General features: G+C 32.2%; 1 protein-coding gene across 2 annotated transcripts; it reads left to right on the top strand.

The window, feature by feature from the left end:
- The first annotated feature begins 979 nt into the window (after nt 1-979).
- Nucleotides 980-19,488, top strand: LOC134721773 (probable aminopeptidase NPEPL1). 2 transcript variants are annotated; one of them, XM_063584983.1, is made up of 13 exons: nt 980-1,095; nt 6,821-6,977; nt 8,901-9,071; nt 9,533-9,787; nt 12,069-12,150; nt 12,986-13,128; nt 13,715-13,792; nt 14,243-14,343; nt 14,675-14,729; nt 15,694-15,775; nt 16,098-16,261; nt 17,503-17,613; nt 19,091-19,488. In XM_063584983.1, exons 2-13 carry the CDS (start codon nt 6,828-6,830, stop codon nt 19,247-19,249), a joined length of 1,551 nt encoding a protein of 516 aa, XP_063441053.1. In that variant the 5' UTR covers nt 980-1,095; nt 6,821-6,827; the 3' UTR covers nt 19,250-19,488. The 2 variants fall into 2 exon arrangements, with proteins under 2 accessions (XP_063441053.1, XP_063441052.1); XM_063584982.1 differs by having other exon boundaries at nt 987-1,116.
- Nucleotides 19,489-20,300: the final 812 nt, after the last annotated feature.

Consider the following 20,300-nt stretch of genomic DNA (forward strand, 5'->3'; position numbering starts at 1 on the left):
TACACATTTTTTACAATGTTTTGAATTACTTAGTTTTCTTTATACAAATAAACAGTTTAACCAATAAATTGCAAATTTACAGATTTGGGCGAACAAATGGAAGTTTTTAACGACCTTGACTTGCTATACAGCCCTTGCACGGTCGGTTAACTATACTTATTATTATATATATGATTGTATAATCCAAGATGGCGGTAGTCCCCCGAAATGCTGTCTAAATACCGACTGTGCAAGGGCTGTATAGCCAGTCAATGTCGTTAAAATCTTCTATTTGTTGTTACTGTCTATAGGTAAATGCATGGTAACGACCGTGCAAGGGCTGTATAGCCATTCAAGGTTGTTAAAAACTTCCACTTGTTGTACTGTCTACTGGAAGATATTTTACAAACAATTGAAACAACTGACAAGCTTGTATTTTATCAACTTTTAAATAAATGCGAAATTGTGTAAGCTCAAAACAGTCTGAGTATGTATAGTGTAAGAAGAATTTAAGTCGATTTACTTTTTTGGAAGCAAATTGGCAGGGGATTTTTTTTAAGAGGGGCGAGTTGGTAAAAAAGTGGGTCGATTTGTCCTGCTTTCATATAATCTCATCCCCTTAAAAAATCACCCGCACACTGTAGTCTCCTAAGGCCCGCTACAGTGGCGGATCCAGAAATTTCATAAGTTGGGACCCAGTAACAGCATAAGAGGGGACCCTCTCTGAGCTTGCTCTAGTGATTGTCTATGTAATCAACCAATATTTTTCAAGTAAAAGGGGGGCGTGTTTCTTCTAAATCCGCCTCTGCACCACGTACATTTTTCCATGAATTTGAAAAATACAATATTTCATCCTGTTTTACTCTTAATTTGTCCTCTTGTGACTTCTTGATATTTTGTCTCCGTTGACGTTTCTCTAAGGCCATTGTTTTCGTTGCGAGAAACGTCAGAAGAAAGAAAAAGTTGCTTTAAGAGTGACATATAATCTACACTTCAGTGTAGTAAACTACTTGGACCCGAACAAGTTTGCGGTGACTTGAACTTTCAAGTTTAGAGTTAACATTTAAAGAAAATCGAAGACAAGACACAGTCACACGTTTATTTAAACCTACCAAGGTGCCTATCATTTGCATAAGGGTAACCTATCTGGGCTTTATATGAAAGGTGTGCGCATGCGCTAGAAGATGGCTGTTTTTTTCTGAAGCTCCGAGATAGAGACTTATAATTTGTGAAAGTTTCCCTGTTTTTCGCATCTTTCAAAGATAATACACAGCCATGAGTGACCTTACATCTACATACACGTTTTAAAACAATTTTCCTACAACAACATTATTTTTTGATTGAGTTGTGGCCTTTTTACTAATCTCCACGTGGTAAACTCAGCATCCAATATGGCGCCCAAAGTGAAAGATATTTGTAACAATTGTAATAAGGATGTGGTATCTAATGACAGAGCCTTATCATGTTCTATTTGTGATAAATGGTTCCACATCAAGTGTGAAAGGGTTCCTGTCGCAGATTATGACTTCTTACAAAAATCAGATGATAGTATCCAGTGGGTTTGCAAGGGTTGCAAAGGGGCTTCCCAGAAAATTTGTAAGATGTTGACTTTAATGCACACAAGACAAGATAAGATAGAAACAGAAGTTGTTGGTCTAGCAAATAGTCTGAAAAATTGTAATGAAAGGATAAATTCAGTGGATAAAAATTTATCCCAGCTTAATGAAAACTTACCCAAGATGGTGTCACAACAAATAAGTCAGATTATTGATGACAAGTCAGAGGAAGAGAAAAGAGAAGCAAATGTTATTATATTTGGTATTCCTGAAACTGAGGAGGGGGACTCTAAAATGAAAGATACTGAATTTATTCAGGGGCTATGTAGTGATTCTTTAGGGATTGACAATATTGCTATTGACGAGATTACACGTTTAGGTGCAAAGCCTAAGAAAGGCTCAGGGAAATTCAGGCTTACTAGGTTAGTTGTTAAGGATAATACCTCTAGGAACAATCTATTCCGTAATGCTTATAAGTTGAAAGACACCAAGATAGGTGCTCACAAGAAAATTGGCATAGGCAGAGACCTCACAAAAAAACAGAGAGAAATTAATAATGCTCTACGTATTGAACTGGGTCAAATGAAAAAGGATTTTCCACATAGGAGTTGGGCCATTCGTAGAGAGAAGATAGTTGAATTGCCAAAATCGGGGATTCCTCCATGGGCCCCCGATACATAATGATAACAATGATTATTCAGATACTTCAAATGTAAATATGTTAACAGTTAATGTTGATAATTTTGTTCCAGTTAATAGTTATGTTAAAGTTACAGTTAATGACAGTACAAATGAGTTAAATATGTCGCAAGGTATTTCCAATACCCAACCAGTTAAGGAGGATAAGAAATTTACTCCGAAGGATAATTTGAAGTCGTTGAGAGTTTTGTTTTCAAATGTTGACACCCTGTCAAATAAGCGTTCAGAGTTTGAGGCACATTTATCAATTGAAAAGCCACATATAATAGGTTTATGCGAAATATATCCTAAGAACTCTATGGATAAATCGATATCATCTATGCTAAATCTAGCTGATTATGAAAAGTATTTACCGGACAAAGTTGGGGATAGAGGTGTAGTTATTTATATTCACAAGTCTTTGACTGCTTTTAAAGTTGACATTTTATCGGAATCTGCTTTTAATGAATCGGTGTGGTGTGAAGTTAAATTAGAAGGAACTGATAAACTGTTATTGGGCTGTATTTATAGGAGTCCGTCGTCTGTATCCTGTAATAATAAGAAATTAAATGATTTAATATGTCATGCTCGTAACTTAAAGTACAGCCATTATTTAATTATGGGAGACTTTAACTACCCTGAAATCAAATGGGTTGATAATGAAGTATCAAGTGGTATTAACACAGATCCTTTTAAATTTTATGAGTGTATGCAAAACAATTTCCTATTTCAACATATATGTACACCGACACGTTTTCGTACTGGTCAAAATGCCAATTTACTTGATTTGGTTTTCACAAATGAAGAAAATATGATATCCAAAGACTCTATACAAATGGATTCGCCAGTTGGGAAGAGTGACCATTGCATGATAACTTTCGATTTTTGTTGCTATTTGAATAATGAGAATACTTCTGGCGATCGTTTTTCATATTTTAGAGGTAATTATGAGACTTTTAATGAGACTCTAAACGACATTGACTGGGATGTTCTGCTAAATAATAAAAGCATTAATGAAATGTGGAAATGTTTCTCTACTGTGATGTCCGATAACATTGATAGATTTATTCCGAAGAAGAAAAATGACCGTAAATTTATAAGCCCACCTTTGTGGATGGATAGAGCTACTAAGTCTGCAATTGTCAAGAAACGTAAATCATGGAAAAAATATAAATATTCAAGAAATAATTTGTCATATATCAAATATGTGAAGGATCGCAATGAATGTACAAATACTGTTAAAAATGCCAAACTTAGTTTTGAACAAAAAGTGGCCTTAGAATCAAAGACTAATGTAAAGTCGTTTTGGAATTATGTTAACAGTAAACTCAAGACTAGATCAGGAATAGGTACGCTTGAGAAACCGGATGGTACTTTGGCATCCAGTACTGCTGACAAAGTTGAAGTTTTAAATCAGTTTTTTACTAGTGTTTTTACTCAAACGGAGGACTTGAAAGATTATGATACTAATTCAGTGTCGAACAATTATTTAAATGATATTAATATTTGTCAGGAAGATGTGATAAAGAAACTTAATAAATTAAAGACAGATAAATCTGCAGGACCTGATGGTCTCCATCCGAAAGTTTTATATGAAGTTAGACATGCAATTTGTTATCCATTGTTTCTAATTTTTAATAAGTCTATCAAAGAGGGGAAAGTTCCAGACGATTGGAAAAATGCCATAGTATCACCGATATTTAAGAAAGGGAAAAAACTAAAACCTGGTAATTATAGACCTGTAAGCTTAACATCAGTGGTATGTAAGATATGTGAATCCATTATTAGAGACAATATTATGAAGTTTATTCTTACAAACAATCTTTTTACTAGTAGTCAATATGGCTTCCGTCCTGGTAGATCATGTGTTACTCAACTCCTAGAGGTTCTGGATGAGTGGTCAGAATTAATTGATAGTGGTTTTCCACTGGACTCGATTTTCCTTGATTTTTCCAAGGCGTTTGATACTGTACCGCATCAGCGTTTATTTTTGAAACTTGAAAAACTTGGAATAAAGGGATGCATTTTAAATTGGATAAAAAGTTTTCTATCTGGGCGTAAGCAATGTGTTCGTATAAATAACACAACATCAACATGGTCAGACGTTGTGAGCGGTGTACCTCAGGGAAGTGTTTTAGGACCAGTTCTTTTCTTAACATTTATAAATGATCTTCCTGATGTAGTAGAGGGCATAGTGAAAATTTTTGCTGATGATTGTAAAGTTTATTCTAAAGTCTCGTCAGATTATGAGCAAAGTAAGTTACAGGAAAATTTGGACAGATTATGTGAATGGTCAGATATGTGGAAATTAAAATTTAATGCTGCTAAATGTAAAGTATTGCATATTAATCCTGACAATGACCTGCAATATCGTTATACCATGTTGGATGAATCTGGAAATTTTATTGCATTATCTACAGTGAATGAAGAAAAGGATCTTGGAGTAACTTTCGAGTCTAATTTGAAATTTGAAAAACATATAAGTGATATTTATAACAAAGCGCAGAGAGTGTTGTCTCTTATTCATCATTCTTTTGATTACATGGATCAAGATATGTTTCTTACTATTTATAAATCAATAGTGCGTCCGCTGCTTGAATATGCGACATGCGTCTGGTCACCGTATCTTAAAAAAGACATCCGTAAACTGGAATCTGTACAAAGGAGGGCCACAAAACTGGTGAAAAATATTTGTCATCTTAATTATGAAGACAGGCTACGTTCATTGGGTTTGCCAACTTTGGAATATCGTAGGGATAGGAATGACATGATACAAGTCTACAAATCGTTGCATGGTATAGATGACATCGACTGGATGAAGCTATTTACTTTAGCACCATCTAATAATACTAGAGGTCACTCATTAAAACTGTTTAAAAAACAGTGTAAGACCACACATAGACTAAATACTTTTTCAATTAGAGTAGTGGATCAGTGGAATAACCTGTCTGATTTAACAGTGACGGCAAAGACTCTAAATAATTTTAAGTCTGCACTAAATGGCGAAAACTGGAACCCTTATAAATTCATATGTTCGTGTTAATTAAGCGTTCAGCTGCGCACACCCAAATAAGTGTTTTTTACTATAAGTTTAAATATATATTATATATATATATATTAATTATGAGAAGAGAAATGCATATACGACAATCCAAGATGAGGGGTCAGTAGAAGCCTTTGGCTTATTTAACGACCCGAAGATAAAGGTATAAAGGTATAAAGGTATTATATCTTTGTTTTAATTCTTAGAAAGCTCAGATAAATGACAAATCATGACAGGTATCTGATTATCGATAACAATAGGGCTCTTCACGGTTAGTTCGGTCATATTGGATAGGGGGCAGATTTTCATAACAGAGGTAAAAATGGTGTGAAAAATACGGGAAAACATCATTAAAACAGAGCTGTTGCTTGGAAACACACATAGGATTTCCCACACTTTCATACTATTTCCACCTCCTTCCAAAAAATCTGCCCCCTATCCAATATGGCCGAACTAACCGTGAAGAGCCCTATTAAACATAAATTGTTGCAAAACCATACTAAGGCAGTAAGGAAGGTTTTTTAAAAGCAATACCGTAACTAAGATCGTTGTCTAGTGGTTTAGACCGATGGCTACAGTGCTGAAGTCCCAATTTATGAATTTCATCATGTTCAGTACAAATAGGGCTTTTCACGGTTAGTTCGGCCATATTGGATAGGGGGCTAAAATACGGGAAAACATCATAGAAACAGAGCAGTTGCTTGGAAACACACATAGGATTTCCCATACTTTCATACTATTTCCACCTCTTTCTAAAAAATCTGCCCCCTATCCAACATGGCCGAACTAACTGTGAAGAGCCGTATTCCATAACTCTACTGTGTGCATGTATCAACCAGTACATGCCAAGATAAAATAACAAAAACATTGTGTATTTACAGGAACAAAAACAAGTAAAATTATGTGATGTTTGCAACAACTGTACAGGGTTAAAATGAGGTATCAATAGTTACGCCAGGAACTGCCACACACATACCCTGAAGGCATCTGTTGTGGGGGCTTGGATGGCACTTTCATGTAGTTGGTTCCAGTCAACAATTGGGCTTGGGATGAAACTGTATTTATAGGCATACGTTGAAGTGCTGACTCTGGAAAACCTGTCTCTGTGTATTCCACAGAGAAAAAGATATTTTTATATCATATGGCTTCAGTAGTTACAGTCATAGTGTTGTAAATTCTTAAGTCAATTGTCAGAGATTCCCAAATAACAATAAGGTCTGCAGAAAAACAACAAAAAGACTGTCAATAAACTCAGCAGGGAAAGTTTGACTGAGCAACATGAATTTGACCAGAAATTGGATAAATAATCACCAATCTGTTTTGATAGAATACCAGAAACCCTAAAAGAAGAATAAAAAGTACTAACATTTGAAGTAGACTAAACCATGTAAACAAAGTCATTATAAGCTGAAAACTTAACCCACCACTATATAATGCTATATAAACCATTGTCAAAGGTAACAACTGAAAAACAACTGACTTAGTGCAGACATACAACATTATAATAAAAGAATATACTGAAGATTTTATTGAATTTTGTTTAATATACATTTAATTTTTGCAGTTGCAGAATGGTGGCTGCTACTTTAAAGTTTGAAGGGACTTTGACTCCTTCAGACCCTCAAAAAAATTCAGTACTGATCATTGGACAGCCTAGATATTTATTAAAGATAAAATATAGTGACGTGAAAGTAAAGTTAGAACCAAGAGTTGATGAAGAGGTATGAATTATATCAAGTCAAACATTAAAACCAGTGTAAAAGTGAAGTAGAGGTATACATGTAATAGGAAAATGTATAAAGGTTACTTCATGGGCAATCTGAATATTTCCAGTTTCTTTATTTTAAACATTAATTTATTATGCATTCAACTGGACATTTATTAAATCAATTTTCTAATAACTTCATTTTTTTATATATAAGTTTGAATTTGTCATTATTAATTAATTATGCATTTAACTTGACATTTACTAAATCGATCTTCTAATAACTTCATTTTTTTTATATAAGTTTGAATTTTTCATTATTAATTAATTATTTTGAAATTTAGCTTAATCTTACTTTTCATAAATTTGTTTGAAATCCGTGATAAAAGAATTACAATTTATTATTTGAAAGTGACTTATAGACCAAATGGGTCGGGTGTATTTTATTGTGTATGTAATATATTTGTACTTTACTGAAATGTGATTACACATGTCACTATGATAAACATTTACTTACTTAATTTACTTACTCAATAAGCTGTAGACAAAAAACTCAACAAATATCTTAAACTCATACAGCAATCAACAATAGACAATCATTTTTCATTGGAAACCAAATTTTCATTGATATTGTGAGTACAGGTGAATCACGAAATTAAATGTTCAATGAATTACAAAATTTCTATAGGGTTGTAAGCAGACTTCAGTAAAACTATGAAATTAGATATCCATGAACTTGTAATAAGTTTTCCTGAATCCACAAAAAATTGGTACCCACTAAAAAAAATGTATCAACAGTATCAAAGCAATATGTAATCAACAACAGACAGGTTCAATGAGACAACAAACTGATAACAACAACCGAACAAAAGGCTCCTGACTTGGGACAGGCTCATTTGAATGTGGTAGGGTAAAACTTTTTGAAGGTGTCAACCATCCCCTAACCCAGGACAGTTGCGTAACAGTACACCATATTAAAGAACAAACAATCAAAGCTTGAAAAGGATTTAACTCATCAGATCAATTCAAAGGACAAATGAAGGAGCAAAAATATCTACCAAAAACACTGACTGGACATGGCAGGGAATTTATACATCCCTAAAAACAAAAAGACACAAAATGCAGATCTGAGAGTACACCTATATAATGAAAGCTAGTTCAAAGCGGATACTAACTAAAGTATATATTACTTTCTGTAATATACCTGGTCAACTATTGCAAAGAAGAAGGAAAAAAAATGCATGAGTATATCTGATCCGTTTAAAAATTAAGACACCGTTTACATGTAAATGTTAAACATTTGAATTTTATCTACATTCAATAAAACTGATTCAAATTCTAAGTATATAACACTGTGTTAACTAAAAGCAGTTGAGATAAAATACTTTTGAAGATAATTGCTGAAAAGAAGTACATGGGATTTATTGTTGACACATCAATACAATTGGTAAATTGATATATATACTGCAGCTGTGCTATTTAAGCAGTCAAAATGCATTGACTGTATATTTATATGTGATATACCGTATATCACCTTGTTTATGACGTTGCCAATTCGTTTCTGTAGAGTTTTATTTATGTCGTCTAACAAAACACAGGTTCGCGGCAATTTTATGTTGTCCGCTCACAATTTAAAAATGGCGGTTTTTAGTCTTTTTACCCTAAATACTTCATTTTGAACAGTTATAAGAGTTGTAGTATATAAAGAATAACTATAAATTGTCTCGAAATATCAATCTGTTATTTGTACTCGGCGCGAAACAGGTAGAAATGCTTGGCACAGCCTTGCTTTCTACCCGTTTCTAAGCCTTGTACAAATAACATTGATATTTCGAGACAATGTATGTTTATTCTATATATATGTGTTAACAGTTTATTAATAGTTCACTTTGTGTAAATAGGTCATGCTTGTCAAATTCAATATATTTTATGTTTTCAGACTTTTAAGAAAGCTTTAGACTCTAATTCAGAAATATGTGCTTTATGGTTGAATAATGCCACTTTAGCCCAGCTGCCTGTCAAATGTAGTCGTCATAATACACCTTCAAGGGCTCATGCTTTAACTAAAATGGTCAAGAGCTGTCTACGTGGAGGAGATGAATTTGTAGTGGTACAGTACCTGTATTGTTTAGAATCATTATCTATTTACTTTATACAGAAAAGGGTTAGACTTTGAAGTTAGGGACACTGTAAATAAATTTGGAGTGCCGACCTTATTTTATTCAGAATATAATAAATGAGGTTCCTAAATCTTTGATTTAATATATAATCAACATGTAATCCATTGACCACATGAGATTTACTGCTCTAAAATAACATTATGAGGGGATTTTTCCTGTACAGATTTTAACCATCTATATTTATATATATAAAGCTATCATCCTATTAGTTGTGAAATAGTAAAAATGTTGCTTTTTTTTAATAAAATTTTGAGATCTGCAATTCAGTTTTGTTGAAAAACTAAATCTATTTAAGCCAAGATATATTTATAACCATACAAGTTTTTGTTTCTGTTTATTTTTAAGGAGCATACTTGAATAGATTTGTATGTTTATTCCTATTATTTTTCAGATTGTTTGTGAGAAAAAAGATGTAGTTGCAACAGGATGTGGAGTTGCTAGAGCACTGCCTCTTTACCATGGCAAGTCAGCATCTGTCTCTCCTCAGAAAGTCACTGTACAGTTTCTTTTGGCTAACGAAGACAGTCAGACACCACTCTCACAATCAGAATTAGACTGTCTTACAGCTCAGGCTCATGGTATAAGGCTTTCTGCAAAGATAGTGGATATCCCATGTAATATTATGCATACTAATACATTCCTAGAGGTAATCAATTAGCTTTAGAACGTATTAATATCAAGATATTGAAGTTTCATTTACTCTTTTATTTTGGCCCTGAAAGATTTTAAATGCAATGCTGTTGTATAAGTTTTATGAAAAAGTATGATAAAATGTCCAATCATTTCAGTTCAAAAAGATTTTGACCTAATGCACTATTAGTTATGTATATTGGACTTTAAAAAGGTATATTTGTTAATGCATGCTTCTGTGTATAATTTGGCAAAATAATTTGTCAGTTTTTCGTAAAAATTAAAAATGGGTTCAACAATCCTCCAAAAATATTTTTGCTGAAACTTTTTAGATATTCTATAGTCTTTACTTCATTTTTTTGTACTTGGTAACCAAAACATCAAATAAGGTTGAAAAAGATGACAAGTATCTAGAAAAACAGTCTAAAATGAAATATATTTCTGTTTTAGACTTATATATTTATAATACATATTATACATTATACTGTTTGGTAAAGGTAATATGAAATGCTAGATTGTTCACCAATATGACCTTGAAAGGCTTTAAGCTAACTTTTGTACATGCTGTTAATACAGAAATGTGACTCATATATATATACTAGAACACACCCGTGATATCGCGGGTCTGTGACTGAATTAAAGTATATAACTATGCGCAAGCCTTATTTTAGTATTAGTATTGTCATCTGATAAAGCCATGCCGATTATAAGATACAAAGTTTTCTCTGCTTTCAAATCTTTCTGTTTGAACCCGTCGAACTGCAACTTATCAATTATTGGTAATATTAATTATTTGGAAAACAAAAGGTCCTTGAATGGAGTATTTTTTAATCAACAGCATTGTCCGATATTAGTTATAAATAAAGTTGAATTCTTTGATTCGCTGTTTTACGTCATGCCCGCTAACAAATTGAAAACTGTACCTCGTCGCCTTATTTTTAGTCCAGATTTTTAGTATTCGTATTGTTATCTTAGAAAGTCTTACTGACTAAAATACTACAGTAGGTAACAATTTGACAATTTAGTAGTGTCAACCCTGTGAATATGACCCGTGTATATAGCATATTAATCCTGAATACACCGTTTGTTGGTGCGCAGGCCTGTCATTTTGCGGAACGTACAGATAAGGTAATAGGTAACCGGTGACTATACTATTGGTATCGGTATCGGACTCAACCCGGAACTTCTTAATTATTGGCAATATTAATTACGTGGAAAACAAAAGGGCCTGGATTGGTGTAATTTTTAATCTACACCTTTATACTATATTAGTTATATATAAAGTCAAATTCTTTGATTCGTAGTTTTTACGTGATGACGGCTGACAAAATGGACCTCGTAATTTTAGTATTATAGATATATATAAGAAAAAGTTAAGTAAAGTCCGTATGCTGGTAACATATAAGAAAATTATTAAAAGAAAATAACGGTTTCAATGCATCACTTTTTTACAATAAGTGATGCATTGAAACCGTTATTATCATTTAATAATTTTCTTATATATATATGTAACAGCATATTTTTACATTCTTATTATCCAATAAATAGTAATTATAATCATATAACATTTTAACAATGCAAGTAGTATTATTTACTATTATTACTTTCAAGGTTAATCAGACTCATGATAAATGTTATTAAATACTCCTCAAAGTATATACATGTACAACAAATTAACATTACTTTGATACAATTAATATATAATATAGAAATCCTAGTAAGATTATTATAAACTAGCTGAAAATATTTAAAAGAAAAGGAAGGCAGGCAAGAAGGCTAGGTGCAAAGTGAAATAAAGTTGCTAATACAGAATGAAAAACTAATTGCTGTTAAAAAGTAAAGAGTAAAATTACAAGAGTCACAGCTGCCCCGGTCACAGGGGAGGTGGCATTAAGTGTTACACTTGTCTGCTTGTACGTCACTTTGTGCATAATTGCATGCCTTTTTGGTGATATATACAAGCAGGGGCATCATATGTGTCCAATGGCCACATTCTCCATTTATTAACAAAGTGTATGTATTCATAATTTAGGAAAAATATGTTTGTCATACAATACATTGGCTCTTGTGACTTGGATGGAAAATTTGGAAAATTTGACCTATTTGGCAAACGTATATTTTTTTCCTCTTTATTGTTAATTATTATGTTAATTAGCACTTAATAAATGTAACTATAAGGTATTATGTGTTTTAATCATATTTGTATTATTTAGAAGAGTTGAAAAACAAAATCTGATTTTAGTGTTCTTATTTTTTCCTTAGTAATGTTTTCAATGTTAACATTAACTGTGTTGCAGGAAATTAATGAAGTAGGTAAAGAATTAGGAATAAAACCAATGGTTATTGCAGGGGAGGAGTTAGACCAAAGAGGATTTGGAGGCAAGTTTATAGTTGTAAAAGTTACTTCTAAATATTCTTTAATCTGAAAGAAATTTGAAGTAGATGGCAGGTCCATGGTTGTCTCTTTCTCAACTCTTTGATTAGAGATTTAGAGATTGACATCTAGAATAGACTCATAATTATTATGAAATTGACCAATATTTATTATTGTATAGAATAGATTCATATTTATTATAGTAAAGACTCATATTAATTATGAAAGACCTCATGTTGACCTGTCGTTGTTAAATTGATATAAAATTGTTTTATTTTTTTTAACAAAAGTAAATGGTCTTACAGAACTCATTAGGTCGACAAATATAAAATTGAAATCTATTGACCTGATAGTTAATATATCTCTTTCTTAGTATGTACCCCCAAAATTGAAATGTTAATAAAAGAGGGGGAGGACATGGGTAAGGGAGACAGGGGGTAGGAGAAAGGAGAAAGGAGAAAGGAGAGGAAGGCTGGGAGAAAGGAGAAAAAGTTTGAAAAAATAAAATAAGGAGAAGAGGGGTAGAAGAAAGGAGAAGAGGGGTAGGAGAAAGGAGAAGAGGGGTGGGTGAAGGGAGAAGGGTACACCTGTCCTCCCCCTCATAAAAGGCAATGTGAAAATATTGTTGAATATTTTACAGGCTCTAATCCCAAGCCAATATCTGAGAGCAAAACTAAATCATAGGATATTTGGCTACAAAACTCATCAAACCAAATGCCAAAAAGAATCTGCAAAGAAGAAATTTTCCTTGACAAATTATACTGTTATTTACATTAAAAAAAAAATAATAATAGGAGATTCAATAAAATGTTTAGATATTTGTTTTAACTGTAACTTCAGGAATATATAATGTGGGTAAGGCTGCTGTCAATGCCCCAGCATTAGCTGTACTAAGTCATAAACCCACTACTGCCACCAAAACCATTGCTTGGGTTGGAAAAGGCATAGTTTTTGATACTGGTGGATTATGTATAAAAACGAAGGTAAGATCTCAGTCTTTTTTTGATTATTCTGATTACCCCTGTAATTTTGATTATATAACCATAAATTTTCTATCTTTTTTTAAATTCAGATATTCTTTGTTTAGCAGACATTTTAAACTAGCAAGATTATAATTTTTCAAATAACATTTTAATGCTAAAGATCTTGTAACATTTGTCACTTTTTGTGTTGCGTAAGGTGCTTTATAAGTTTATGCCCCCTCTGTTAAAGACTAAAGCATTTAACAAAATAAATAACAAAATGTGTTGTAATTGTAATGCTGTGTTTAATATTATTCTTGCAATAATTGTATGTTGACATATCTCCTGATGTTTAATCTATTAAGCTGTCATAAAATTTTAATATATTTATGAATGTACAGATTTTGTGAAGCTTTTTACCTTGAAATGAACAATGATATAAAGAAGAAAAATCTCAGACCTTTTTCTCTGAATCTGATTTTGGTTAGGTCCCTTTCTTTCCTATAAAAGTCAAAGTTGATATTCTGTAATTCTAGAACTATGTTTTCTTAAAAACAAGGAAGTTTGAATGGATATTGCTGTATAACATCTATTTGTCACATTTCAGACAGGCATGTGTGGTATGAAGAGAGATTGTGGTGGAGCAGCAGGAATACTGGGAGCTTTCTATGCAGCAGTTAAACTGGTAAATAAGCAATTCATAAATAAGGTCAGATAAGGAATTTAGAATTAATAGATACAGAATTATTCACAAAAACATCTGGTAGTTACAGGAATTTTGATTAATGAATCTTGATACCAGGGTCATAAGGAATATTGAAGCCCCTGAAAATTTCCTTGGGGTTCAATTTTCCATATGAAACTGGTATACCGTTATCAAAATTAAGGTTTTGATTAAAGAGCCTTAATGAATTTTATGATACTTGTCACTTGATCAACTGTTAAAACTGACATGAGGAACTTTTTTAAATGTTTGAGATGAGGAATTTTCTGTCGGCAGTATTGAAATAATGGGCAAATGAGAGACAAAATGTTTTTTCATATAAACGTTTTATCTAATATTGTTTCTAAACATGTATTGTGTGTTGATTAGGAAATAAACATATTTGATTTGAATTGATTTTGATTTATTTAGGGTTTTAAAGAGAATCTTCATGCTGTGTTCTGTCTAGCAGAGAATGCTGTGGGGCCTACAGCGTGCAGACCAGATGATGTATTTACAATGTATTCAGGATTGTAAGTCTTTTAAACAGTTAAAGGACAGATAACAAAAAAGATAAAAGAAAAGAGTTTAACAATACCAAAAAAACGCAAGAAAAAACACAACACTAAAAGATCTTAAAACTGAGAAACATAATCCCAATTAAGAGAAGTTTATACATGACCAGCTGAGATAACTAGTTATATGTTAACTGATGGTCACTGACATGTTTTACCTGTCAAATAAGGTACAAATGAAAGCTGTTTAATGTATAGAATAGATAAAATATATGTAATGCAGGGTACATTGTAAGTCTGTTCTTTTATTCACTTGAACCTGTCACTCATGATATATTTGTGTTTGTAGAACAGTTGAAATAAACAACACTGATGCTGAAGGTAGACTGGTTTTAGGAGATGGGGTAAGTTATTCTACCTGGATTATTGCAGAGATCATTTAGCTGATAAGTTCTATTGCTGCTTTGTATTTAATTTTATATAATTTAATTTTGGGTGTAACATGTCTTCTGCTTGGCTGATGATATTTTGTTATGAGCCCATAGACATAATTTAGTCATGTGACCGTGATGTCATCAACATTTTTTCATGGTTTTCTACGGTTTAAAAAGGAATTTAGAATTAAATTATAAGAAATGACTGTAATATTTTTTCTGTCTTTTCGAAATAACATAAAATATTTGGTGCACACTGTTAAATAAGCCGCTACATGCGTTATTCAGTGTGCACCAAATATTTTATGTTATTTCTTCATAGACTTAAAAAATATTACAGTCATTCCTTAAATAAAAAAATACTTATATTTTAACTATGAGCATAAATAGAATGAATATTTTAATTTTCCTGTACTGGTATCTGATGCTTTCCTTGCACATTATGTTAATTTTTTTTTCACATTTAAATACTGCTACCTTTATATTATTTCATCTAATGTCATGTAGGATTAAACTTCTTCCCATTCCAATGTTCATCGCTAATTCGATTTTCAAAAATATTGACAGATTCTGCACAAACTATTCCTGTTGACAGACTATTCTTTTGATCAATGATCCTTTGTGAAAATGAATGAAGATGTGTATTTGGGTCAGTCCAAATATATCACTCCTTAGCTTTTTATCAGGATTAAACTCTTTAATTTCCACTGGGGATCTCTTCCTAGGTTTCTTACTGGTTACACACAGACATTAAATTCATTCAAGAAAAAATATATTTCAAACTGTTACTTTCTGCAGAGAGGAAAGATGTGCCTTCACATTTTTGTTAATGTTCAACTTATCCTACATTTTTGTTTAAATTAATGAAATAAAATTTAGAAGTTAGCTATGCAAACTGTCAAAATCTACTGATTGACTTTAATTGTATTGATAGGTAGCATATGCAAGGAAAGATTTAAAGGCCGATATTATTGTTGACATGGCAACATTAACTGGTGCTCAGGGAATTGCCACTGGTAAGTTTATTGTAGTCATGACAGAATTACTACTGGTTATTTCTTTGGATTATTGATATAATATGAAAATAAGAAGATGAGGTATGATTGTAAATGGGAAAACTAGAGACCAAAGAATGTAGAAGGTTAGCAACTATAGGTTATGGTACCACATCAATATTTTCATTACACTTTCAGTATAATGTAAATGGTTAGCATTGAATTTGTTGTCACAAACCCATAATATGTAATGAAAGACTTTATTTTAAGGTTTTATAGAGATCTGTTGAAAGCTAGTTAATGATCAATTTGAAAACATCAATCTAATTTTTCTTTCTTGTAGGTAAATATCATGCTAGCATACTAACAAACAACGAAGATTTAGAATTAGCCTGTATTAGTGCTGGAAGAGTTTCTGGTGACCTTGTCCACCCAGTGCCATATTCACCAGAACTTCATTATAGTGAATTTGCCAGTTCAGTTGCTGACATGAAAAACTCGGTAGCGGTAAGAATTTTTTTTTATGGTTTGGTGTAACACATTCATATTATTGTAAGAAATGGCTTTAAATATTTTTCCAAAAGAATTTTTGACTGTCCAAACTCTCTTAAGGTAAAAATCACCATGATCTAAAAAGTCTTTTTTGTTTCAAAAATTCCAATAGTGAACATATATCATATCATTGTAGTAAAAAAATTATTTTCAAGATGTTTTGGGCATTGGCCTTCTTCAGTTTCTTTTTCTTTTCAACTACATGCATGGTACACAATTTTACTTTCTCTATCTTTAAGTTATTTACATGTTTTATAATGTATAACATGTTTAATAAAAAAAATTGAAATCACAATTAAATATATCTTTCAATAAGAAAGATTATAAACAAAATAATACAATAGCTGATGCCTTAAAATACTTACCTATAGTATATATAAGAGGGTTTTTACATGGGGTTACCTTCCTGACAAATAACAGAAAAAAGGTCTTGCAAAATGACATTAATGGTAATTTTTAGTTTAGATAAAATGTACATTTCTTATAGGCGAGAAAAGCATGGACTGATTTTGAAGAATCCAAAAATGACGATAACGATAATTATTTGAGACATCTGACGAATTACTATAAGAATATTTTAATGAATCACGGTAAAATTTTAACCAATTTGACGCTAGTGGTAGCCAAAAATGCCTGTTTGACACCTGATGGTAAAAGCATAACTGATATAAATGATATAATAAGTATAAGTATACATTTTAAACTATTTTATTCATCATATCCAGGCCCGTAGCCAGGAATTTCCAAGGGGGGTTTGTTGGACTCACAAACTCGACTTTAACAGTCACAATTCAAACAAAACATTGACTTTAACAGTGCTTATTTGTTTTCAAAGGGGGGGGGGGTTTCGTCCGAACCCCTGAACCCTCCCTGGCTACAGGTATGATATCACTCAGTTCTTTGGATATCTGTTTGTTGACACTGAAACTTGAGGAGAAATCAAATATGATGATTATAAATGCAATCATTTTCATCACACACATACACTGTCCTTTGCCAATTAAAATGTAAGATCTACTTGATCAGTTGAAATAATACTGCTAATAACTATAGGAAAATATCTGTTTTTGATTGCATTGTATATCAGGGCCTCAGGGGATTTTTTTTGTAACTACGTGTATTCACTCTTTGAATAGATAATTCATTATTATTATTACATGTATTAATTATTAATACTGTTATTTTTTGTATTACAGGATAGAGGCAATGCCCAAGTATCTTGCGCTGGACTATTTATTGGTTCTCATTTAGGTTTTACTTATCCAGGAATGTGGTTGCATATAGATATGGCTGCACCAGTACACAATGTAAGCTATTTACCAATCCTATTTTTGGTCATTAATATATTCGCTGATTAGAGAGTAAGTGGATCAGTATAACGTAGTGCCTAATTTTTAACCTGATTTTTGTGACAAAAATGTCGGTTATTGATTTGGGGATGCTCGGCGGGCGGGCGGCCTGGCGGGCGGCAATCAAATGTTGTCCGTGCATTAACTCATGAACCATTCAACCAAAGCTTTTAAAATTTTAATATGTTGTTACTTATAACTAAATGAAGGTCAAGTTCAATAATGGCAAATTTGACTTTTACCGTTCAGGAGTTATGGTTCTTGAAAGATTGAAAAATGGCGTTTCCAGTAGTGTCCGTGCATTTACGCATGAACCGTCCTACCAAAGCTTCCCAAATTATAATATGTTGTTACCGATGACAAAATAGAGGTCAAGTTCAATAATGATGATTTGGACTTTTTATCGTTCAGGAGTTATGGTTCTTGAAAGATCGTAAAATGGCGTTTCCAGTCATGTCCGTGCATTTACGCATGAACTGTTCTACCAAAGCTTCTCAAATTTTGATATATTGTTTCTGATGACTAAATGGAGGTCAAGTTCAATAATGACGATTTTGACTTTTACGGTTCAGGAGTTATGGTTCTTGAAAGATCGTAAAATGGTGTTTCCATTCACTTTGTTGCATTAACTCACGAACAATTCAATCTAAGCTTTTCAAATTTTAATATGTTGATACTGATGATAAAATAGAGGTCACATTTGATATTGACTATTTTCACTTTCAACAATCATTAGTAATGGTTCTTGTGATATTGCCATGACACAAATACATGCTAATTAATCCGGTTTGCTGTCGTTGTGACAGCCTCTTGTTTTGCTTGTTTCAAGGTCTAAAGGTAATAGAACATTGTAAATATATTATAAAGGCCTACAAAGTGTACAAAATAACACCAATATTATAAATGAAAACATTGATTGTAATTATCTATAAATATTTTGAATAACTGAGATCCTTCATCAGTATGATTATGATGTAAAATGAATCATATCAATCTGTTCTAATTTATCTATAACAATCTTGAAATTTATACAATTAAAACCTAAAACAAATTTGCTAAGTATACAGTTAACTAGTATATGACAAAACAATATCATAAGAAACTGTGTCAGATAAGCTGTCTTTCAAAGTGGGAGTTACTTTTTAAAACTCTTTGTTAATACTTTACCACAGCCTGACTTTAAACTGACAATAATTTGTGCATGCAGTGGTAATTGCTAGCTATCTTTTTAAAAGCAATTAAAGACAGACTAACCAACAAAAGAAATTTTAAGGAGGAAAGAAATTAATTTATTCTCTCCTTTTTTAAATTTTTTATTTATTTTGATGCAGCATATCCAGGATGCATTTCTTTATAACCAGCCATTTCATGTGTATTTGTTGTTTTATATGTAGGGAGACAGCCATTTCATGTGTATTTTTTGTTTTATATGTAGGGAGAACGAGCCACAGGATATGGTGTTGCATTACTCACTACCTTATTTGGAAGTCAATCCCAGAATCCTTTGCTACAGTATATAGCACCATCTATAGCAATTCAGGAAGTGATGGATGTTGATTGTGAAGAGAGTGATGCCAAAAAACAGAAATCTTAGTGGAATAGTCTTTGTTATATAACCAGCCTGTCTATATAGCTGAAACATTATATGTATGACCATGCACCTTAAACAATTTATACTCAGAGAAATATAGAACTGCAAAAATCAAGTAGATAGAAAATACACAAAAAAAAAAATCTCTTTAATTGTATTGGAAATTTGTGCAAGCTTAATCATCAGTTTTTGTCTTTGATTTATAATTTATATAGATATTATATATGTTTCTGTTGTCTTTATTTTTCTTTGTAAAGTTGTTTAATTTTTCTCAATAGAAGAAAATGTCACTAAGAATTTCATCTGTCTAGTATTTTTCCTACAAAATAGACTTGACTTTGAGTGACACATATTCATTATTGACTAAAAAATGACTCATTAGACCAGTGAGAATGCAGTACATGTAAACCACAACTGGAACCTTGATACTTCACAAATGTCAAATAATGCACTTGACAAGGGATGCTTAAAAACATTTTCTTCAATATACAGACTGGTCGGTTTAATTATGGTGTAGCTCTTTACCGCCATTTTTTAAAAACAAGTTAGAAGGGAACCTCAAACTTTTGATTTTTCAACCCTGTATACAACCATTCCCATGTGAAATTTTTGAATATACTTTGAACGACAAAATTATTTTATATTTCTTCCTGTGTGATGTTTACAGTTTCTGACAATAGGGTGGCTTGGGTATGGTCCTCCATCTTGGATTTTTGAAGAAGCAGATAACTTTTGTCTTGATATTAGATGAAATATGCAAATTTCGAGAGTTTGTATGTTCTCCCATGAAAATACGAGGCCAAATAAAATCAAACTAGGACATAATCATCATTGGGGTATGTAGTTAAAAAATTGTGTCCGGTGACCCGGTCAACCAACCAAGATGGCCGCTATGGCTTAAAATAGAACATAGGGTAAATTGCAGTTTTTGGCTTACAAATCAAAAACCAACGCGTTTAGAGCAAATCTGATAGGGGTTGATATTGTTTATCAGGTCAAGATTTATCTACCCTGAACTGTTCAGATGAATCGGACAACCCTTCAGTTTGTTGGG

Source organism: Mytilus trossulus, chromosome 6 (assembly GCF_036588685.1).
Source record: "Mytilus trossulus isolate FHL-02 chromosome 6, PNRI_Mtr1.1.1.hap1, whole genome shotgun sequence".
NCBI classification, from domain to species: domain Eukaryota; kingdom Metazoa; phylum Mollusca; class Bivalvia; order Mytilida; family Mytilidae; genus Mytilus; species Mytilus trossulus.

Excerpts from the sequence above, each read along its gene's own strand:
- LOC134721773 (XM_063584983.1), top strand. The coding sequence starts at position 6,828 with ATGGTGGCTGCTACTTTAAAGTTTGAAGGGACTTTGACTCCTTCAGAC. Across the intron at positions 12,151-12,985 it reads AGACCAAAGAGGATTTGGAG|GAATATATAATGTGGGTAAG; the intron begins GCAAGTTTATAG and ends CTGTAACTTCAG. Across the intron at positions 13,129-13,714 it reads GATTATGTATAAAAACGAAG|ACAGGCATGTGTGGTATGAA; the intron begins GTAAGATCTCAG and ends GTCACATTTCAG.